This window comes from Pezoporus wallicus, unplaced genomic scaffold (genome assembly GCF_028554395.1).
Source record: "Pezoporus wallicus isolate ANWC-B61680 ecotype Strahan unplaced genomic scaffold, APGP_CSIRO_Pwel_v1 contig_5542, whole genome shotgun sequence".
Lineage (NCBI taxonomy): Eukaryota > Metazoa > Chordata > Aves > Psittaciformes > Psittacidae > Pezoporus > Pezoporus wallicus.
In genome coordinates, this window is record NW_026640165.1 from 1,804,948 (window position 1) to 1,829,558 (window position 24,611).

The following is a 24,611-nucleotide window of genomic DNA, read 5'->3' on the forward strand; positions in this document are numbered from 1 at the left end:
AGTATTACTGACATTTTGTGTCAGATGGAGTTTAGTAGCATTTGGAAGCTATGCTATGGATGTAGAGGAATATTACTTGGAGATGGTAATCAATTGCTTAGCAAAGAGGGGTGTTACTGCAGGTGGTGTTGGGGTATAGTGATTATGTTGAAAAACCTAAATGAAACAAACCCAGCCCACTCTGGTAGGCAAAAATAGGCAGTTTGGTAAATTGTGTAAAACAGGGTGAAAGAAAAACAGCATCTATAGGTGGTAACCAAGCTAAAGCAGTGCTCCAGGTCTTGGGTTTTGGCTCCATGGGAAGGCTTGGGTCTTCATAGCTCAGGTCACATCTCAGGAAGGCTGAGCTCTGACATACGTTTATTCCATTGGTATTTTTATGCTCAATTTAATATTCCCTTTTAGCTTTCAAAACATATTGTCTCTGGTGGGTAGAAATCTTCTCATATACACACTGTCTTCACCATACATGCTGAGTTACCTGGGTTGAGGGCAGTAAGTATTCCAAGCCAGGACTTCTGCACAGGTGTGCTTCTGCAGTCTGTGCCTAGACAAATTCTAGCACAAAGGAACTTGTTGCAGTCTGTAGTATAGCTGAGGATTAGAAATATTGCTGTGAAGTATTCCCCCCTCCCCCCCCCCCCTTTTATCTAGATGATTACTTTTAATGAGATAATGGCAAAGTGTACAGGTCACAAACAATAATGAGTCTGAATTTCTAAGAGGAAACATGCTATGTGTGGCATATGATGGAAAAACTCAATACAGCAATGTCTTCACTAATGTGTTCTAATATTAATCTCAAAGAAATGATACATTAAAAAGTAAAAAAGCTCATCTTTAATGAGCTGCTTGTGTGGGAAAAGTAAACACAATCTCCTACAGCAGCATTTTGTTCCCATTAATAGGCTGTGACAGCCTGTTTCGCTGTGTTCGGTCATTGGTCTAACACATCAGGCAGGCATTTCATCTCTTTATTTTCAGTGTGAGTAATTATATACGGCATCAGTTATTCATAAAAGCTGAAAACTCTTAACTGATAAAGTAGGAAAGATTTGGTTGCTTCTGTTTTGAGGTTTGTATTAAATAACAGGTTAAATAACCAAGCAACTTGTGACATAATGACTGGCTGTATGTACATGTCAAAGCATGACCATGAAAGTGTGCTGCTTCATAGTAGCATTTTAAAAGCACATATATTTAACATTAACACTAACCATAACCTGGAAATAATGTAAAAGTCCTGAAATAATATGTTAGACTCTCTATTAAACATTTTCAGGGACTTTATAACATTGCTATTTTCCTGATACTATGTGTTTAAATGGATACACAGAGTTTTCATCTTCAGCAAAGCAAAACCCAAAGTATTCATCTATGTATTTAATTCACGTTCTTGCAGTGACATCTTAATAATCAGTGAAATAATTTGCCAAAAATTTTACAGAGCTTTTTTTAATGCAAATTATGAAGTCAGACTTCTTCAGTTGTCAAGTAGTAATTTGTGGCTTGTTACTGTGTAGTCATACAGCCCTTGAAAGTGTGTGGTGTTGAGTTTGGAAAGGGGCGATCTTAGTGTTCCAGCACATAATTCTGGGAATATGAGCTCCAGAGGTAAATCACAAGGAGTGCAAGGCAATTATCTGGTCTAATTTTCAAAATATTTTGGTTATAAAGCTTTCCCAGATTTCTTGAGAAACTATTCTACAGTGAAAGGGAACTAGTTTTCCAGACTGAAAGCAATAAGTAATTTGTAGAGCCAATAGAATCTCAAAATTTGTTTTTGACTGAATGACAGGACTACAAGCTCTTGTAAATTTAGTTTATCTTTTTTGCACATTATAAAAATGAGGATAACAGGGTATTCTGATTTCTGTGTATTTTTACTGTTTTACAGATGTGTTAACGTCTTCAGATATAGTAGTTATGTATGTATTTGTTGTGGTGCAGGTGGTTTTGGAATCTGTAGATGTCATTTTTAATTTAAAAGAAATAAAAATCATAGGGCATTCCATCTGGTGTAGCCACTTTCTCTCATCAGCATCTACTTTACTTATAACAGCCACATTTTTATCGCTCACTTTTTCTCCCAGTAGCACATAAATACAACCAGCATAGCACCGTTTCTTCCTCATCCTCAGTCTCTGTCTCTGGTACTCCCTGAAAGCTTGCATGTTCTTCATGTCTCACTGCCTGCACTCTGCCTATGTATATGAATCTGTGTTTGTGAATTCATGTATATGTATGTGTTCTGCCTCCTTGGGTACATAGCAGCCATGACTCCTTAGGGAGCATGTGCTTCCTAAGAGCACATACTTGCAATGCCTTCTAGCAGCACATCCTTCTTCGGATGGAACCAGATCCCTGTGGCTGCCGAACCTACCCTTTGAAGAGCTGTGGGTTTTCTTCCTCAAGATAAAAGTGTTTTGGAGTGGACTTCAGAGTCCCCTGAGATGTTAAGGTTTGTTTATTGGGAGATTTGGTTGCAGGGTTGCTGTCTAAGCTTTCAAGCTCTTTGGCTGAGTGGTACTCAGCATGCACCCATGTAGCTGCAATTTGCCTTTCTCCTTTTGTAAAGGCCCAGTGTATGTGCTGTTATTGAATCTTTTTTATAAAAAATCATCTTTTGAGTCTGACTTATTTGGTGAGGGGAATTAATAAAAAATATTTTAATGATTAAATAAGTAAGATATAACCATTGCTGGTAAATTTCCAGAAATTTAAACACTTATTTAGGAAGCTATGCTATTTAACTACTGTATTGCAAGGGCTGTTTGTTTGTCTTCTGAATGATAGTCGTGTATTCCCTGGGCTCATCCCCTGTCCTCATTCCTCACAGTTGTCACAGCCTTTCACAGAAAAAAAGACAAGAACCATTCTCCACAGGCCTGACAGCTCCCTCCTTTGTCAGAGTAATTTCTTCAAACTGTCAGTGAACGTGCTAACCCAAGTCTGATAACTGGAAGGAAGACTAACTCTTTGGAGTAAAATGAACTATTTCTAAAGTTATTTTAACTGTAAAGAATTTCTTAAGGAATATAGACATCTATGTTGTGCAGTTTTATTACATAATTTATGTCACTTCATTTAACAGCTTGATTTTATCATCTTCCTTAATCTATATTCTAGTACTACTCAATATATAGAGATTCTAAGCAAGAATGTACCTTCGCTCTGGGTATACTGACTGTAAATAGAATCAGCTGTCAGTTCTCCACTAGTAAATTACCTGTTGTGGATAGCCTGTGCCATTGTGGTTGTGGATTGCCTGTGTCACTGCTGGCTGTGCTGCACAAGCCCAGCTGAACTGCTTTTAGATCCGGCTCCAGTGCTGCCGCTGCCCCATAGCTGTCCTTGCCCCGGAGAGCCTCAGGTGCCCCTGTGATGTGCCTGCAGAACTCACACAGAAGCCTCTGGCTGGAGTTAATTTGGGGAAGACAGTTTTGTTAGCCTAGGGTCAGCTCCAGCCGTGCTGAGGCTGCAGCAGTGCTGGAAGAGGCACTCATCCCCCCTGCTGAGACTGGCTGTGGGTGTGTGACTCCCCTGGTGAGAGTACACAAAGTGGCGGTGCTTGTCTTACGCTCCTTGAGATCTGTGAGGTCTTCTTAGTGTAAAGGTACATTGACATGTTTGGATTATCTGTCTCAACCTCTGAAATAATCATTCAAACGGAGGGGCTCCAATTTATTATTGTCTATGATGTCCCCATCATCCATTGTCCTGGATGATGGAGAGTTAAGTGTATTTCACCCATTTGGGACATAAACCCAAGTCTGACTAAAGCATGTATTTTAGAAAGGCATTCATTTAGTTTTGATTTTCTCTTGTTCTGATCAGTTCATTCTAATTAATAATCTGTTTATGAAAGAAGACAAGCAAATGTTAATTTGCATAATATAGGCATGTAATTGCAATAGGCATAATTCAAAGTATTTCTGAAAGTTGCTGGGCCCCTGAGAAATAGGTGAGCTTGGAACTGAAAAAGCGGAGCCTGTAGTGCCCATGATGCTCATTGGATGAAACTTGGCCTGGGATTTTGAGATGAGTGACAAAAAAATGTGTAAACCAGGAATAACTTCAGTAATCACTAGAGATAAATGGTAGAAAATCATGCAGTGGGTGAGTCTCCTGATGGTCTCCGTCCACCAGAGCAGATGTGGGGAGCTGGGTGCACATACCCTGGCTTGGGTACAATTGGGCTACTATGCAGGACTCAGCCCGGAGTTGTGTACTTTCCCTGGTTTGCAGACCTGCAGAAGGCACCAGTTTACAGGTCTGGTTGTCAGAGAGTGCTTGAGCACATCCTTAGCAGCCCGAAACCTTGTGGTAAATCCCAGGCTGACGGTTCCTGACTTCTTAGGGAGGCTGCATGTTTAATGTCTGTGACATGTTCAGCTTCTTATTCCATGTGACATTAATGGCACAAGAATCTCTGTCAGTTTCTGAAGCAAACTTGACTTTGAGCACTTAAATTGGGAGCCTGCAAAAAGGGACAGCTCGAGCTATCAAAACAAGTTAACCATGCCCAGCTAGGGATCCTTTCTTACGTTACCTTCTTAATCTTGGTGCTTTGCGGACAATCCTATAGGCTCTCATTTCCTCCTCTACTTAAAAATTATGCTGCTTTTATGGTCTGTTTCACAGGGGTATTGTGGTAACTGTTCAATGCTCATAAAGAATAGTATGAGAGGTAAAGCACAGTGGGGCAAGGAGCAATGGTTAGACAGTTGAGTGAAAACTTTCTAGTGCGTGTTGTGTGTAGTTTGATACTATTTTTAAAGCCTGTAAGAGATGTATCAAACACTTCAGCCTCTAATAATTTATCAAGTAATTGTTTATTTACTTGATCTGTATTGCCAAAATATGTTAAAAACTGTACTTTTGTAGTCATCTGAGCAAGGGTTTACAACCATGAATTTCAGTTTCCAGCAGGTAACATCTTAGATGGTGGAATTCTCTCTTTTGTAGCGCTAACAAAACAACTGTAGTATTTCATGTAAAGATTGATGACTTGCACAGTCTCAAATGATAATTTAATCAAAACTTCATCAGGATTCAAACATCTCTAATTTCAACCCCACCTTTATTATTTTTCCCCTGTTTAAGTTTGTAATAGATTTTGGTTGAGATAAACTAGAACATGAAGAGTCATGTTTAATATTGGAGTGACACTGTGCACTTAAACGATCCTCTGTGCACACCAGTACGTTACTCAGTTGTGGTGCAATGCTCTTTCTCTTACTCTCAAAAAGGTCAAATATCAGTGGACGTTCTGAATTTATCTGCATGCCAGTTTACCCTTTATTGGGAAAATATCCCTGGATTTTGCAATGATGAGGGTTTGCAATCTGTGGGTTTTTTTTCGTTATACATTTTGCACAAGTCTGGGGGTGTGTGTACATGCTGTAAGTTACTGTAATCAGTTTTTTTCCAGCAAGTTGTTTCATTGAACCATTCTGAGCAACCAACCCTCAGCACAATGTCACCTTTAATATAAAGTATATTTTTGCCTCAACAACTTCAATAGCTACATTAGTACTGCCTCATGCCCATTCCCTTCCAAGTTTATCTTTGCTGGAATATTATGGTGCTGTGAACTGGTGCGTGTCAGCAGTGTTGCAAATGGCATATTGTCAGGGATGGGGTAGCCCTCGGACAAGGTTGCCTGGGTTTCTCCTGGGGAGCATGTGTATGCATGTAGCTTGACTTGAGCCTTGTGAATCAGGACAGTCATCTCAGTCCAATCCTAACAGTCAGCCTAGCCCAGAACTCCGTAAGGACAGTGGCTAAAAACAGATATCCAGGGAAATGATAAGCACAGGCAGAGCAAGTAGTCCTTCCCTGGAAAGCTCTCTGCTGCTGCTGGTGCTGTGTGGCTCCAGAAGGAGAATTTAATATCCCTCATTGAATATTTTTGCCACTGATTTGTCTATTTGTTTCTGAGCCAAGACTTTCACAGAATCATTAGGGTTGGAAGGGACCTCTGGAGATCATCCAGCCCAACCCCCCTGCTAAAGCAGGGCCACCTAGAGCAGGTTACACAGGATCACATCCAGGTGAATTTTCAATGTCTCCAGAGAGGGAGACTCCACACCCCCCTGGGCAGCTTGTTCCAGTGCTCTGCACCCTCAACGTGAAGAAGTTCTTCCCCATGTTGAGGTGAAACTTCTTGTGTTTTAGTTTATGGCCATTGCTCCTTGTCCTGTTGCTGGGCACCACCCTCCTGCCACCCGCCTTTGAGGTATTTATCTGCACTGAGATTCACTCTCAGTCTTCTTGAGACTAAACAGGCCCAGCTCCCACAATCTCTCCTCATGAGAGATGCTCCAGACCCCTGATCATCCTTGTGGCCCTCCACTGGACCCTCTCTCCAGTAACTCCTTGTCTGTCTTGTACTGAGGAGCCCAGAACTGGACCCAGCACTCCAGATGTGGCCTCACCAGGGTTGAGTAGAAGGCAAGGATCACCTCCCTGGACCTGCTGGCCACGCTTCTCCCAGTGTACCCCAGGATACTATTGGCCCTCCCAGCTGCCAGGAAACACTGTCAGCTCAGTCAGTTTATCATCCACCAATAGTCCCAGGTCCTTCTCAGCTGAACTGCTGTCTAGCAAGTCAGCCCCAACCTGTGCTGGTACTTGGTTGTTCGCCCCCAGGTGCAGTACCCTACACTTGCCCTTGTTGGACCTTGTTAGGTTTTCTCCACCCAATTCTCCAGCCTGTCAAGATCCCACTGAATGGCAGCACATCCTTCAGGTGTATCAGCCACTGCCTCCAGCATTGTATCATCAGCAAACTTGCTGAGAATACATTCTATCCCTTCCTTCAGGTAATTTCACCTCCTTACATTTTGAAATATATTTATTTATTTGTTTTTAGTAGCACCAGCAAAATTCTTCTTGGACTTTCTTTTGTCCACCTTACCATACTTATCCTACCAGGCGTTACGGTGACCTGCTTGACCATGCATCTACTTTGTAGTGAAAATACCACCTAAATTTCTGTAGGACTAATGATTCTCGGAGAACTTCTTGCAAGCTAATGCTTCCATCTTTCTGCGCAATTAAAGTATATTGTGATCTGCTACAAGAGAAAGTAGTTCAGCTTGCTCCTTAACAAAGAACTGCGGGTGCTGCTTCTAAATCTCCCAGTAACACATTTGGACTACCTTCATGAAATCCCCAGTCTGGGAGGAAGGTTTTGCCTGGTTGCTGCTCAAGCAGTGATTATTCACAGGAGCTCAAAAATGGTTGCTTGTCAAGGTTTTAGTATTTCTGCTACTTTTTCTTATTCTTTTCCTAATGGTAAATAATTTGTAAAATAAATTAAGCTTCCTTCAGCCGAACAGAAGAATGACTTTAGAAGTATGTAGCTGGAAAAGGACTTGTCTCTTTGACAGTCCCAGTGACTTGTTTCAAAGAGAAGTAGTCTCTGAATTAGTTTTGTGTTAGATGTTCTTTTTTAATATTATTGGTAAAATGCGCTGAAGTAGCTGTATAGAGCAGTTAAATCTTCGTATTTACAGCTGAGGTACAGAACTTGCAGCCAAAGCCAAATACACTCCCTGAGTTTGGGGAAAGCTTTTGAATGGGAGCAGAATACAATTCTACAATTTCTTGTTAGAACTATATCAGATTCCAAATATTTTATTTTATTTTATTTTATGTTCTCTTATTTTTATATGAGCAGATGTGCTGAGAACTGCTGATTTACATGCTGGAGGTAACAGCTCGGGCATCTGATGGTGACTGTCATGACTAGTGTCCTAAAACTAGTGTAACCCTAGCAACTAAATGAAGTTTGAGGAATGAAACGGCCTGTTATATTACAAAACAGTAGTTGCATAAAATATGGTCTCTGCTGTAATAAAAGAAGTGTCTCAATTTCTTGGGTTTTTATTAAATAAAACCTTAAAATATTGTTGGGGGGAATTAGAATTGATGTTTAAAAAAGACTGTGCTGGTTATGCTACTCTCTTGCTTACCTATGTGTATGTTTGGCATTTGTGACAACTTGTTCACCAGAGGTTTACTTGCTTATGACCAGCACCCTGAACCCCTGTTGTTGTGTTTCCCAATGTATTTCTTGCCACTTGGACCTGTCACTACTGTATGTGTTTGCACAAGCCGTCTGCAACTATGGTCCAAACATTGTAGCTTTGCTCTGGTTTTGTGGTCCCCAAAGGACTAAAAAGTCAGTTTGTGTCTCAAGCTGTAATTGTCTCTTCTGTTTTCTCAGCATTTCCCCCCCCCCCCCTTATCTTGGCTTAGATGTTCAAGAAATGGTGCATAACTTCCATGTAAAATTTAAGTGGACTAAAATAAAAAATATAAAAATTATTTTTTAAATTCCATATAAACATTAGGAGCAATTTTAAGATTGAATATTAATAAGCACTGTAAGGGCATACATTTTTAATGTAGCTGCTGCCCACGTTTGAAATTAGGTCATTCAAATTTTCTTCTTCTTGCTGTTTATTCCCGCAGTTAATGTATAACATGAAAGAAGAGTTCAGGTTTTATACTTTGTGTTTTATACTGATTAGAAGCAGGCTGAAGGTTTTATTTGGAAGGCAAAACATACAACTTTATTTCTTTCTCTATCTCTAGTGGCTCTGGGAGCAGCTGGTAAACATGGAAATTAAATAGAGACAACACTGTGTATTTTGAGATGTTTTGCAGTCTCCCCCAGTTGGAAACAAGACAGGAGTCTGATTCCAAATGTTTGCAGCACACAGCTGGAAATGTGCCAAGATGGCACTATAAAACAGTCGTCTGCACTGTAGAACTGGGGTTTGGGAGGGGTTGGCATTGTTACTGACTTACCCAAGGAGTTCTAAAGGTTAGTCAAAGCAAAAGTTATTTTTCAGAGGGAATTGCAAATAGTCATTTTCTCTATAGGAGTATCTTTTGGTGCTATAGGTATATAGTACCAATAGGTTCTAATAGGTATATTTTGTGAAAGTAAAATTAATTCTCTTTACATCCTTTTTTTAAATCCATGCTTGCATCATTGTTTGTAAGATGCCAATTTCTGTGCTTTCAATAAATAATGGAAATGCAGATCTAAATGCTTAACAGCTAGTTATGAACAGCAGTAAGTAACAGTAACTCTTAAGAAGCTGAAACTGGTCTAGAAAACTTACTGGTTACTACCTGCCGCATCTTTTGCAACGTTGCTTTTAAGTTTGTCTGAACATGGGTTTCAATAAAGATACAAAAATAACGGTTAACAGATTCTTGTAGGTGTCACGCTTTGAATGAAGTATCACATTGTTATGTTTAAAGTATGTTAGACTATTACAAAAATAACCTAACTGAAATGTTGTGTTTTCTTTCAGCTCCAGCGGTAAACCGGTTCACCAGGCGGGCATCAGGTCAGTTGGATAAAGTTGCACGTTTCATTGGTCTACATGATAGTTGAAACCTAATGCTGACAGTGACTGCCATGTAAAACATAATACGCCATTAGTCAGATTTCTTTAAAGATGACTAATTTAGATTAGTCTCAAATTTATTGTCTGGTTTACTGAAAAATACAGCCAAGGTTCCAGGTCACAGAACTTGCATGAAGCCTTCTTGTTGATGTGGAATTTGAGAAACCTAAGGTTTTCTTTTTTCTTTAAAGAAAATAATTTTAGTCCTAACAGAACTGAACTTTCAAAGGAATAACTGAATGTAATCTGATGCAGGGTTATCTTGCTTACTTATAGACAGCCTGAAACTGCAATTTGGTGATCAACTGTACATGAGAAGATGTACAATCTCCCTGTGTTTTTTGAAACTGGGCTGTTTTGTGTATGTGGTGTGTTGTTCTGTTGGGTATAGCTGAAAGATCAGGTCCTAGAAGCAGCATTGCTGTGGTGATGGTGGTGTGCGATGCTAGAAGCACACTTACCTAGCTTGGTGCCAATGTACGTATTCTTCAAGTTAACTTGGTTTGTGCTGGCTCAGGGGACTATTTACCTTACTCCATCACATGTAAAGGATCCCTCCAATTTATGTATCATTAAAAATTAATATTCATGGCCCCCCCTTATTGTTCTGCTGTATGATAGCCTTTAGGTTTCATTTTTGAGGGCTTCATCTCCTGAAGCATGAGGTCCATAACCTAAGTTTTTTTTTGTTTGAAATAGTATGAGTGTGAAAGTGGGGTGTAAAACTAAATGTAATGAGACTTGTGACTGACTCATAAGAGTCTGCAGAGCAGGAGATGTGAGCTGTTCCTAGTCATCTTAGTATGCTAAGTTGAAATCTAGGTCTAAAACACTTTCTGTTTTCAACTGCAGATCATTTTTGGTAAATGTAAAAAAGTTTGTATTCCATAATGCAATAAGGCTACCTGACTTCTAATATTGCTAGTTACAGCCTATTGTGAAATGAGTGGTGTAGGGTCATTCAAAGAATGAACATCAAAGGTATTATCAAGAGCAATTTTATTATGACTTAAAGGTGCAACTTAACAGAATTCAGTGGCAAGGTTCAGTCTGTTACTTGTTGCATTGATGAAACATCCAAAGGAAGAATGAGGTAAAATTGAACTAAAAATGATTGATACAGAGACTGAAGGCACAAAGGGAAACCCTCCCATTGAGTCATGAGGTTCAGAATAGACCCTCTTACTTTCCAAACTCCTGATGGAGCTAGGTGTGGCTGGACCTAGTCTTAGTCTCAGATATGATCAACAGTTTGAGTCTAGTGGAATGTATAAAAGGAAAATTGAGGTAGAATCAAACTGATTTGTATAGAAACTGAAGATGCAAAAGGGTATGGGAAACCTTCTAATTGAGTCACAAGGTTCAGAGTGGACCCCTTGCTTTCTAAACTCCATATACAATGGTGTGTGTATATATATATAATGGAAGAGATAAGAAAATCCTCCCTTTGGGTCATGAGGTTCAGAATAGATCCCCTTGTTTCCTAAACTCCCAAAGGTGCCAAGGTGTGGCTGGATCTAGTCTTAGTTTCAAATCTGGTCAATATTATACATCTAATAGGTTACAAGTGTACCAATTCATCACAGGGGGAATTTTACACAGCTTCCATCCAGCAGCAGTTTACGGTTTTAAGATGGATCTTATAAAGTGAGTCAATAGAATTTACTACACTTGCTACAGCAGCCTGTATGCACATACACCCTCATGCCTACATAAAGACATATAAAGGTGTCTGTTAAAAATCACCCTCAAGGTCAGTGAAATATTCACATCTAATGTTTTGGTATTTCTCACTGGGCAAGAGTTTAGTCTCCAGGAGTGGGGGGCACTTCAGTCCAGTGCTGTCTCTTAGTGATGGTCCTCCAGTTATGGCAAATTTGAGAGTTTAAAAACTCTTGAGAGATACCCCACTCAGAGGGAGATGCTGGCTGCAGCCTCCTGCAGTCCTGGAGACCTCAAGGGACTGCTATTGAGTTGCAAGATGATTTGCTGTAGTCATTAGTAAATTTCCGTCCTGGCCACAACCTGAGTCAATAAATACTAGAAATTTTTCAAAACTCTATTAACAATGGTGCTGTTCCACTTTGACTACAATCAAGGGAAGGAGTATGCTGTGGCTGTGCAGGGATGACTGATTATCCTTGCTCTTGCTTCCCACCTTAGCCAGGGAACTGGAATCCCTGGTATGATCAGTGCCTCACTCCTTAGCCATGGGCAAGAGCTCCTGGTATGGTCAAGGGATGCTTCACCACCCAACTTACTGCACAAAGGTCAAGGCCTGATGGGAATTCCTGAACTCATAGACTGACTGAGAGAACTGGGGGGGGGGGGGGAAGGGGGCAGTTGCACCACCACACAACCTGAGGCAGATAGCTCCTTGTCAGTATAAAAATATTAGTGGAGATCCTCAGGATTACTAAGGAACTGTACAGAAAAATGAAGGTTTGCATTTGCAGAATTGGTGCATGGCATAGGTAGCACAAAGTAAGAAAATGTAATGAATTCCAAATATTCTCATGTTTAAGTAATGGCAATACTTCATAAGGTACTGTAGCATGACATGAAGGAACGATTCATTAACTAGCACGCAGAACCGGTGAGCAGAGCTTTATGCAAATTACGTTGCGCATCTTAAGGATAAGACTTACTGCCACTGATTGATAGCTGACTTTAATGAGTGCAGTCCTTAGATGTGTGATAAGCTTTTGCATTTCAGTAGGAGAGTTAGATTGTTTGAAAAGCTGGTACTTGCTCAGGAAAAAAAAAATTCTTTCTAATATTCCTTTGAAAGAAAGCTAAAAATGTGTTAGCCTGATTTTTTTTTTTTTTTTTTTTTTTTTAGCACAATTATTGGAGAAGTGATTTCTATGAGCAATTAATATTTCATGTGTTTTGGTCTTGTTGTGGACTTATCTTATTATTGTATAGACTTATCTTATTATTGTATCGTATGGTCCAGACTTACTATTGTACAGACTTATACAATAGACTTATTATTGTATAGTATGGTCCAGCTATATAGTGTGATCCAGTTATAAATCATGTGAGTACAGTTCAAGCTGGAGCAAGGTAATACTACATTCTACTATGCATACTATTTTATTAAGTTTCTGGCAGCTTTAATAGTCAAAATGATTATTTTTCAATCAGGAAAGCTGATGAAATGCAACAGTTCTTACTGCTCCTCTTAATGTCAACTGGAGAGGTACAGTACCTTTAAGAAACTTGATTGATAAAATATAAAATTAAAAATATGAAGAAGATTATGCTGATAATACAGACATTTTACAGGGGTGTTTGCAGTCCTAACTGTATTTTGGATGCTTTAATTGAGCAACAATTGTTTGGTTACATTAAGGTAGTCAAGATACCTTGCAAGTGGAAAAGCCAGATAGTAGCTGATTTTTGTATGCTTGGTAGCTTAATAGCATTCTGTAATTGAAGTTGATCCTCATATTTAGGAAATGAGAGGCTGACTAAATGAAATGTAGGTTTTTTCTCAAATATGGATTTCTCTTAATTTTAGGCTACTTATCTAACAGCAATTTTAAAAATTTAAATGTGCAAAATTGTTCTTTCTTGTTTCTGAATATTTACTTCTGATGACCATTATTCCTAGTTAATGATGAACATTCAGAGAATTAGATGCAGTACATGGCTTCTCATTACATCTGATCTAGTGATACTCCAGACTGATCCCGAGAGTGTGACTTTTAGGGCCCCTGCCTTCGTCATGCCTCTGCCCATACATTGTCTCTTTTTCGCTTGCATAGACCTAGGAGTTGTGCTTCCTAAGGGTGCATTGAGTTAAAGAAAACAAATACAGGAGGTTTTGGTGTGTTGATTTTCACTGGGTGTGTTGATTTTCATCAGTGACCTCTGATGTGGTTCCCAAATAACATCTGAAAGAGGGGTAGTAATAACTGCCTTTAGCCAGTGGTAATATGGAGAAAGAGCTGAACCACTGACATCAGTTGAGGCAAAACATTCAATGATATCTGCAGCAAAGGCTCCTAGACTATTCTGCTAAAAGCTGCTTTTTTAAGCTCTTGCAATGATAAGCAGGGAGAAGCTATGAGATGACATGTTTCTTCACAAAGAACAATAATTCTCTGCAGTGGATATCTTGATTTTGATGTTTCTCTTATTCTTTGGATAATGCCTAGTATTTTACTTGGCTGCATAAGATAGTTATTTTTCCTAACAGAGCTAGAAATTAAGAAGTTAGAATTTAATTGCTGAAGCACCTGCTGACAATAATATAGGAAGGCATTTATTATTTAACAGCTGTTCCTGTTAACATGCTGTGAATGTATTAATGTACTGTCATTGGTACATAAAGGATAAAGGCATAAGTAAACTAGGATCATCTAATTGTTCTTTCATCAATTCTCAAAATTTATTGAACTACCTAATTTAATATCTCTTCTGTGTGTTTATCCATATGTGTAGATATCCAGTGTGGGCTCTATACATAAAATACACGTGTACCATAGTGCTGATGACATAGGTACTTATGAGCTAGTTAATAATGCATTCCATTGTTCTAGGCAATGCACAAAGAATAATAGGTATTATAGTCTTAAACAGAAGAGTTTAGCAAGAAGAGGAGGTTAAAAATACTTTATAGAGTTAGAATGAACAATGAGACAGCTGCAAGTAGTTAATTCTTAGTTTTTGTTTTAAAATCTGGTGGGACTGAGATGAAGAGAAAGGAGAAAAACTGTTGAGGCTACCAAGAGGCTCAAAGGCTAAGAAAGGAGGGGAAGGAGGTAGAAGCAGCATGAAATGGAAGAGAAAGCTGTGAGTATGTTCGTGAGGTGAAAAATGAGTGAGAATTCCTGAACAAGATGAAGTAGCCAAGAGACACATGTTTTTAATATAGACAGATACTTTCTTGCTATGGATGAGATTAGTTTTAATCCAAGTATGAGACACGTAGGGATGAAGAGCTAATGTGTTTCTGTATGTCAGCAGAAGGATTGGGTTCCTGCTTTTCAGCATCTTGATGGAAATGAGTAAATTATCTCATTTAATGCTGGCAGGAGTTTAGAATAATGCAACAAAACCAGCATGGGCTTGTTACAGAATGAGTTTAACTTTATGTTTGACTAATACAATTTATAGAGGCTATTTATACCCATTTACTAGGATTATATACAAATGTATAATATCATCTTAATTAAGAAATAGATAACAGTCTATAAAGTTACTTTAGTTATGTATCTGCTTAAGCTTCTGAAAGAGTGAATAGAACCTAACTGAGGTTGGGCAAGCTAGTGTTTTAAAGCCAAGAAGAACTGGTAGATAGGCTTAAGGGCATCTTCAGGACATCTCTCATGAAAAACAGAGAGAACTTCCTCATTCATTTCTCCCAAATAATATCTAACTTCAAAATACCATTTTCATCCTGTGGAAAAGAAATAAATGAAGGCTCAAATAGTCTCCCAACTAAACGGGAAGGAGAAGTAGTTTTATTTATTTGCCAGCTTCTCCATAAAGATCTAAACAAATATAATTTAAACATTGTCAACAGGAAGATTACATCAACACCGAACAACATCAAGCTGTGTGGTTCAGTTGATACGCTGGAGGGAAGGAATGCCATCCAGAGGGACCTCAACATGCTTGTGAGGTGGGCTGATGCCAACCTCATGAAGTTTAACCATGTCAAGTGCAAGGTCCTACACCTGGGTCGGAGCAATCCCAGGCACAGCCACAGGCTGGGCAGAGAAGAGATTCAGAGCAGCCCTGTCCCTGTGGAGAAGGACTTGGCGGTGATGGTTGATGAGAAAATGAACATGAGCAGGCAGTGTGCGCTTGCAGCCCAGAAAGCCAACCGTATCCTGGGCTGCATCAAAAGGAGCGTGACCAGCAGGTCGAAGGAGGTGATCCTGCCCCTCTACTCTGCTCTCCTGAGACCTCACTTGGAGTATTGTGTGCAGTTCTGGTGTCCTCAACATAAAAAGGACATGGAACTGTGGAACAAGTCCAGAGGAGGGCCACGAGGATGATCAGGGGACTGGAGCACCTCCCGTATGAAGACAGGCCGAGAAAGTTGGGGCTGTTCAGCCTGGAGAAGGGAAGGCTGCATGGAGACCTCCTAGCAGCCTTCCAGTATCTGAAGGGGGCCTATAGGGATGCTGGGGATGGACTCTTCATTAGGGACTGTAGTGATAGGACAAGGGGTAATGGGTTAAAACTTAAACAGGAGAAGTTTAGATTGGATATAAGGAGGAAATTCTTTCCTGTGAGGGTGGTGAGGCACTGGAATGAGTTGCCCAGGGAAGTTGTGAATGCTCCATCCCTGGCAGCGTTCAAGGCCAGGCTGGATGAAGCCTTGGGTGACATGGTTTAGAGTGAGGTGTCCCTGCCCATGGCAGGGGGGTTGGAACTTCATGATCTTAAGGTCCTTTCCAACCCTAACTATTCTATGATTCTATGGTCTAGGGAGAAATTGGCTTAGGTATGTCTGGAATAAGCTTGCAGTCAAGGAGATAACACTGTTATGGAAAGAACAGAAGAAAGCAGAGAAGGTGAAAACTTTCAGGCTTCTTCTCTGTGGATGCTGGTAAGGACCTCTCCAAAGAAAAGAGATAAACATATTGGAAGTAAATAGATGCTTACATTAAACACCTACTGCATCAGCCATTGACCAAAGTGGGGAAGAGAGAGAATCTCACATGACAGTAGAGTAGATCCCTGTGCAACAAATTTTTTGTTGTTTCTTTACTTTGAACGTTTTTATAATTTGCAATTGTTGAAAACAAAAATATTTTTTGCCTTTACACATATTGCTAAGAACTGTCACTTGTAGGTGCATGGCTGATTAGCTGAAGAAGAAAGGCTGAGAAGGAAGGAACAAAGATAGTTTTTATGCTCTGTAAACATCCATGTGTTTAATTCATTTAGGGGGTACTTGAATTTGAAATATTATTCGAAGTATTTTCTGTACTCAAGTACTGTGGTAATTCCTGACAAAGGCAGGACTGTATTTAGTGGCCAGTCTCTTCCCCCTGCACCTTTTTACAGAAGTATGGAAGTGTCTCTAAGAACCAAAATGAATTTTACTTAACAAATTTTAGGCTTACAGAACATCAACAGTTTAAAGAGGAAAAAAGGAGATGCAGCATTCCCTTTATTCTGAATTGAGATGCTCAAAAGTGCTGCTAATGGAATGGTCTAATACAGGTGGGAGTTAATTTGAATGGTAAAGAGGTTCAGTTCGCTTCTGCTCAAGCCTTGCAGTTATTTAAATGTTTTCCAGCAAGAATTTCTGCACATTAGTAGTACTTTCTGTTAAACTCAGATAGCAGAAAACACTGAATAGGAAACCTAACACATTTTCAGCCATTTCACAGTTTTCAGAAATAAGTAAAACTTTAAATTGAAACACACGGATTAATTTCTAAGCCCCACCTACTTAGTGGATGAGGGAAAGACTGTGGATGTTGTCTACCTAGTCTTTAGCAAAGCCTTTGGCACCATTTTCCACAGCATTCTCCTGGAGAACCTGGCTGCTCATGTCTTAGATGGGTGTACTTTTTGCTGGGTAAAATCTGTCTGGTTGGCTAGGCCCGAAGAGTGGTGGTGAATGGAGTTAAATCCAGCTGGTGGCTGGTCACAAGTGGTGTTCCCCAGGGCTCAGTACTGGGGCCAGTTCTGTTCAGTATCTTTATCAATGATCTGGATGAGGGGATTCAGTGCTCAGTAAGTTTGTAGATGACACCAAGTTGGGCAGGAATGTTGATCTCCTTTGAGGCTTTGCAGAGGGATCTTGATAGGCTGGACTGAGGGGCTGTGGCCAATTGTAGGAGGTTCAGCAAGGCTGAGTGCTGGGTCCTGCACTTGGGTTATCCCAACCCCATTCAGTGTTGCAGGCCTGGGGAAGAGTGGTATACTTTGCCCTTTCAATGGCACAAAGCTCTTTGCAAACTAACGGGTTCCCCAGAAAAATAGAACTGCACTTAATCGTCTGTTTTTTAACTAAGGCAAAAATAATACTTACTTAGATCTATCAAACAGGGATTATCTCCACCTTGCCTGTTGTATCAGAAAGAGTGTGGCCAGCAGGAGCAGGGACTGAGCCACATGCACACTTCCTCACCCACAGGTCACACTACCAGGCTGTGCCTGTGGTGTGACTGACCTGCAGCCCTTCCTGCCCAAGTTGGTTCTGACCTTGTCAAGCTAAGATGGGTGTTCTCAACTCTCCTTGTCTGAATGCAGAGGGCTCTCGTCTCTGCCTGGCATATGACAGGTGCCTGTGTTTTGGCACACACTCAGATAAGATGAGGGAGGTTCTGCACAGCCCTTGTAAATGGAAATCTGGAAGCAAGTTTGCCAGAACAATTTATCCTTCATCTAATTCTTCATCTTTGTATAAGGTGCCATTAGGATCAAAGTGACAAAAGTTTTGGGCTTCATCATTCTGAACAGATGTGTGGACTGTGGATTAGTCATGCCCGCAGTAGCATTTATATACACACATATATATATATATCACTGCTAGTTTTCAATTTAATTATTTCTACAGAAAATGTGACAACCTACTTAAGAAACACTGAGGAATTTTACAGAATTTAGACCACGGGAGCCCTGTTAGTGAAGGAATGGCTAATTGCGTTCTGAAATTATAAGTATGGAAGAACGTAAGTGATATTAAATTTCATTTTTAAATATAAACTAGTATTTAGGAAGAGCAAATCAGTACTGTTAGCCAAGAATAGACTATGCCCCTAGGAACAGTGTTTCATTTGTAATTTCAATCTACTTGAATTACGTTTTCTTAAAGAGATTGGCATCCACTTTCCTATGGCATGTTAAAAATTGTCAGAGAAAGGCAGCTAACTGAAATGAAGTGCTATTCCCTTTTATAAAATAAGGCAGAAGCTGGAGTTGTACCAAAAATAATGGTGAGGAATGAAGCAACTGTAAACTCCTCTTAGAAATGCTCAGGTAGGAGGCAGTGTTGTTATAGAAGCAAATGAAGTCATAGTGACAGAGGGAAGGAGAATAAAGAACTTCATTGATGAACCAGTAATTCCAGTGTAGTTCCTCAAGCAGAGTTATTGGTTCTGATTGTTCTGAGTGATGAATAACCCCCAAATTGAATTCAAATGATGTTGGACTTGTCTTTGTTACATGCATATAGTACATAATTTAAAATGCCCAGTCCTTCAGGTCTTTTCAATAAACAGGGGCGTAGTCAGGTGGTATCTAATAGTAATACAGAGGTATCTAATACTAAAACTCAGTTAAGCACTAAGGCTGCCATTAAACAGTGAAGAAAACCAGAAGAAAAAGTGCTGTCAAAACTTTAGGGCGTATCTACATTGCATGACAGAGCACAGTAAAGAAGGCACATAAGCTTATGGTAGCACATCAGTGTCACAAGCTGTGGCTTACTGGAGGTCCTGGAAGCAGAACATCTTCCCTACGTTCAGTCTGCTGAAGGGATTGTTAGACTGTGCTTAACTTCTCTGGGGCTGCAGCTGCCCATGGGTGCACACATAAATTGTGTATTGTTGTGTGAGTGAAAATGCCTTCTTTTACTTCCTCCTCCCCTTGCAAGGCAGTCACCACTTCTATTTCACACAGCTTTCTTATATAGCTGTGCCTCTTCCACCATATTCTGTAACAGCAACTGCCTTAGTTGCTAATTGCTGAGAACACACTTTCTTCTTTATTTTGTGATTTTTTCACAAATGCATTGCATATTCTGTATTCTCCAGTCCTCACAGAGAATATTGTCTTTCCTTATCATGGTCTGTCGAAGTTACCATCATTGTAATACTTAAGTCCTTTGTGGACCTTGAGAAATTATGCAACGCCCATTTCCATCAATGAATGAGTAGTATCCTGAACTTCTAGGAACTGGGGCATTGATATTCAAGTCAGAATGTGTATCACTAGTTTTGCCTGCATCAGAAATGGAATGCCCTACATGCATTCCCTGCTTTCTTTCTATGAAGCACTTAGCATTGCAACTCTGACAGAGTGTAGCTTTAATTCTACATACACAACAATTTAAAGATAAGGTGCTTATATCTCTTTGCCATGTGGCATGGCTGTACTGTTTTGTTTTTTCTTCAGTGTGCCATAGTGAAACTTACAATGAAACTTGCAACTTATATATTCCATCTTATATATCCCACGGAAATGAGTCACAGAGTTTTCCCAAGAGTAGCCTCTGATATCAGGTGCCACAAGAGATAGTGGGACTTGTCTCAGGGCTGATCTTGGGCTGCTGTATAACAATATAGGCACAGTGCACTGAGCTGTATGCACCTTATAGCCACTGGATCAGGGAAAGTGCTGTGCTTCCATCTTTTCCTGCTGAAAGCACGTGTTTAACTCTTGAGAATGAAGAACTGATTTCATTGACTTGCCACCCAACACTTTTGGGTCTATGGAGACTTAGCAATAGAAGGTGTTTCACACCCAATCTATAACCAAGTGATCCAGCTTCCTTTCTTTAATTTTTCTAGTGTAGCTTACTTGCTGTGCACTTCAGGTTCTGCTGCAGATGCGACAGTCACAAAACAAGACTTTAATTTGCTCAGCCTAGTCTCCACTTCTGTTTTCTGGGAATTTGAGACAAGTTTCTCTAGAAAAATGATGTAGCAACATGGGTTTAGGGAAGCTTAGAGAGTATGTACATTTGCTTCCCAACGCCAACCACTGTTTTTGTTCAGAATGTCTAATAAAATAACATGACGTTAAACATGAAGTACTTTTTGCTTTTGTTGCAGATCTGAAGAAGAGCTTGTGTGCTCAGAAGCTGGTTTGCCTCCTTCATTGTTCAGTTGTTTTAGCTGTTCTAGTGAAAGATTCTGTCTATGAAACTTCTCTAGATTGCATTTCATCTATGCCATAACTATTCCATGCCTAGAATATAGTTGGACAGTAGTATTCTTATTCAAAAGTAAACAAAATTTATGCTATCTGTATGCTTCTGGAACTTTTAAAGCAGTTCATTTTTAACATTCATTTATTCCTTTACGAAACATTCAAAATCTGAAACAGTTTCTAGCAGGTTGTATCAAAGTATTTCCTTGTATATATCATCAGCAGAGGTTAAATATGAATTTTCCAGAGTCCATTTATGGAGGGGAATTACAGAAATAGTCTTAACTGTTGCAAATTGATGTCACGCCAGATTTTAGATGTGGTTATGCTTAATCTGTTTTGTCATAACACTAAGCTTAATAAAAAAGAAGAGATTTAGTAGATGCATACTATAAGGCAAAGATTGAGGTGGTGGAGGAAGGGAGGGGTGATGGTAGGAATAAATACATAAGTGTTGTGCTGTGCGATAGGTTGCTATAGGGAGGCCTATCAATATTTGTCACAAGGAGGTGGCAGGTAAGGAAGCAACTAAACAAATGGTGATTGGCCTAATTTTTACACACACAAATATTTAGGCTATGCTTTGGGGAAAACTTTCTAACTAAACACTTAGTGAAGCAATAGACCAAACTGCTCAGGAGTATTGTGTTATCTCAGAAATCTAAAGGAAAGGTAAGATGTATTTTCTGCAGGGATAAAGGCGTAATTCATACCACAGCAGTGAATAGAATGATTTACATGATTTCTTGTGGTTTCATCTGCATTTCTGTGAGTGTTTAGATGTCCCTGCAAGCCACATATTTCTAGACTGAATAAAATGCAGTTATTATTAAGTTGCAGTAAAGCTAGACAGCAACTGTTTTCTATAGATAGAAAACAGGAGAATTACAAATGTCTGTTGAGTTCACAAATTACTGCATACATCCATTTATGGGATATCATAATTTTTTGCTGCTGTTTTAAGTATCACATTTCAAAAATATTCTGCATATAAATTTGTATCAATAAAATTAATCACCACAGTTTTTTCAGCTGTTTGGGCTGGTCTTGTTTCAGATACATTAAATATAAATGTGAGGTTGGTGTTGATATATGAAACAAATATCTTAATAGGCTATTACCCAGTCAGTTTGATAAAGAACTCAGATATCCTAGCAAGGTATATAGTTGTTTGACAGATTCATAGAATCAAAGAATAGTTAGGGTTGGAAAGAACCTTAAGAGCATCTAGTTCCAACCCCCCTGCCATGGGCAGGGACACCTCACACTAAACCATGCTACCCAAGGCTCTGTCCAACCTGGCCTTGACACTGCCAGGGATGGAGCATTCACAACTTCCCTGGGCAACCCATTCCAGTGCCTCACCGCCCTTACAGTAAAGAATTCCTTCCTTCTATCCAATCTAAACTTCTCCTGTGTAAGTTTTAACCCGTTACCCCCTGTCCTATCACTACAGTCCCTAATGAAGAGTCCCTCCCCCTGCTCTACCCCTCTCCATCATTTCTGTAGCCCCATCATAGAAGGCCACCAAATTGGTCAGGCAGGATTTCCCCTTAGTGAAGCCATGCTGGCTGTCACCAAGCACCTTGTTGATTTTCATGTGCCTTTGCATGCCTGCCACGAGAATCTGCTCCAAGATTTTGCCAGGCACAGAGGTGAGACTGACTGGTCTGTAATTCCCTGGGTCATCCATTTTCCCCTTCTTGAAAATGGGGGTTATATTTCCCTTTTTCCAGTCATCCGGAACTTCACCTGACTGCCATGATCTTTCAAATATGGTGGACAGTGGCTTAGCAACTTCATTCCCCAGCTCCTTCAGGACCCATGGATGGATTTCATCACGTCCCAGTGGACTTGTGCACATTCAGGTTCTTAAGACGGTCTCGAACCAGATCCTCTCCTACAGTGGGCCCAAGGTCATCATTCTCACAGTCCCTGCATCTGCCTTCCAAGACTTGGGTGGTGTGGTCAGAGCCTTTGCAGAGAAAAAGAAGTCATTCAGAACCTTAGCCTTCTCCAAATCCAAGGTAACCAGTTCTCCTGATAGCTTCCGGAGGGGGCCCACATTGTCCCTAGTCTGTCTTTTATTTGCAGTGTACCTACAGAATCCCTTCCTGTTATCTTTCACATCCCTAGCCAAGTTTAATTCTAACTGGGCCTTACCTTTCCTAACCTGGTCCCTAGCTTCCCAGACAACATCCCTGTATTCCTCCCAGGCCACCTGTCCTTGCTTCTACTTTTTAAAAGCTTCTTTTTTCCCCCTCAAATTTTCCTCAGCAGCTCCTTATCCGTCCAAGGAGGTCTCCTGGCCCTCCTGCTGAACTTCCTTCTAGTTGGGATGCAACACTCCTGAGCTTGCAGTAGGTGATCCTTGAACATCAACCAAGAGTCTTGGGCCTCCCTGCCCTCTAGGGCTATTTCCCATGGAACCTTACTAAGCAGGTTCCTGAGGAGGCCAAAGTCTGCTCTTTTGAAGTCCAGGGCAGTGAGCTTGCTGCACGCTCTTCTCACTGTCCTGAGGATCTCAAATTTGACCATCTCATGATCACAACAACCAAGGCTGCCCTGGAGCATCACATTCCCAACCAGCCTTTCCCTGTTGGTGAGCACGAGGTCAAGCATGGCTTCTCTCCTGTCAGCTCCTTTATTACTTGCAGAAGGAAGCTGTGTCTTCCACACAATCAAGGAACCTCCTGGATTGCTTGTGCCGGGTAGTACCATCCCTCCAACAGATGTCAGGATGGTTGAAATCCCCCATGAGAACAAGGAACTGCGAGCGTGAGGCTTTTCCTGCCTATAGAGCGCTTCATCCAGGTTCCTTTTGATCAGGTGGTCTGTAACAGATCCCTACAGTGATGTCTCCCATAGTTGTTCTCCCTTTAACCCTGACCCACAAACTCTCTGTTGACTGCTCACCTGTCCCCAAACAGAGTTCCATATTCTCCAGCCTATCCCTAACGTAAATAGCAGCTCCTCCCCATCTGCCAGGCTTGTCTTTTCTAGAGAGCCTCTAACCTTCCATTTCAACACACCAGTCATAGGAGCCATCCCACCACGTCTGTGATGCCTATTATATCATACCCCTGTAGACGTGCACACATCTCTAATTCCTCTTCTTTGTTCCCCATGCTACAGGCATTTGTATAGAGGCATCTGAGCCAAGCTCCAAATGAAGCCAGGTCATTGGCTGGAGAGGCTGGAATATCTCTACATTGCTCCAAGCATTCATTATAGGTGCTGGCAACTGACTGGGTGTTGGGATGGAATGATGCCCCCCTCCCCCAACACACGTGGTTTAAAGCCTCCTTGACCAGTCTGGCAAGCCTCCTACCAAAACCACTCTTCCTAGACCAGTTCCACCAGCCCCCAGTAGACCTGGCCTGCTAAACTGGGTCCCTTGTTCAAGACACCCAAACCCCTGACTATGGCACCACCCTTCTAACCATTTATTAACCTGCCCAATCCTCCTAGCCTTTTTAGGGTCCTCCCCTTTATCCTGGAGAATTGACGAAAAGATTGTCTGAGCTCCAGAGCCCCTAACCACATCTCCCAGGGCTCTGTAGTCCTTCTTTATGTTCTCCAGGCTAAAGCTGTCTATATCACTAGCCCCCACATGGATCACTAGAAGAGGGTAATAGTCCGAGGGACTTACTAGAGCAGGCAGCCTCTCTGCCACATCCCTGATCAGTGCCCCTAGTAGGCAACACACCTCCCTTGAGACCGGGTCAGGCCGACAGATGAGTGCTTCTGTGCTTTTCAAAGTAGAGTTCCCCACTGCTACGACCTGCTGCTTTTTCCTAGCAGCACCAGTAGAGATCTTCTTTAGCAGTGCATCAGCCGGTTGTTTCTGGTGTGAGTTCGTTTTCTCATCAGCCCCCTGCAGGGCAGCAAAGCTGTTCTGGGCGGGGCAACAGGTTTAGGAGGAAGCCCCTTGCCTTTAATTGTCCTCTTCCTCCTTTTTTTGTTGTGGTTTTTTTTTTGGTTTTTTGTTTGTTTGGTGTTTGGTTTTTTGTTGGTTTGTTGTTGTTGTTGTTGTTGCTGTTTCCCAGCTTCCTGGGTTAACGGCCTCCTTCATCCCTCCATGAGCTGCAGTGGACTCCCCTGCACAGTTCGGGCCGCGAGCAAGCATTTCTGCTTCCTCTCAGCTTCCCTGAGATCTTTCAGCCTATTGACAGCGTCCCGCAGCTCAGGCACGTGCTGCAGGAGGACCTCCACCAGTGCTCACCTAGCGCAGCCCTGCCCATTGTGCACCCTCCCCTCACCAGACCAGTGCAGGCACTCTCTACACTCCGAGCTCTGCACTGCAGCCTCCCCTCTCATCTCCTC

General features: G+C 41.0%; 1 protein-coding gene across 1 annotated transcript in view; it reads left to right on the plus strand.

Annotated features, from left to right (window-relative positions):
- Positions 1-24,611, plus strand: part of PRKAR2B (protein kinase cAMP-dependent type II regulatory subunit beta) — an 85,184-nt gene that overhangs the window by 20,398 nt on the left and 40,175 nt on the right. Inside the window, exon 2 of the mRNA XM_057417832.1 lies at positions 9,339-9,374. Coding sequence (XP_057273815.1) covers positions 9,339-9,374 — 36 coding nt within the window. The remainder of the gene's footprint in view (positions 1-9,338; positions 9,375-24,611) is intronic.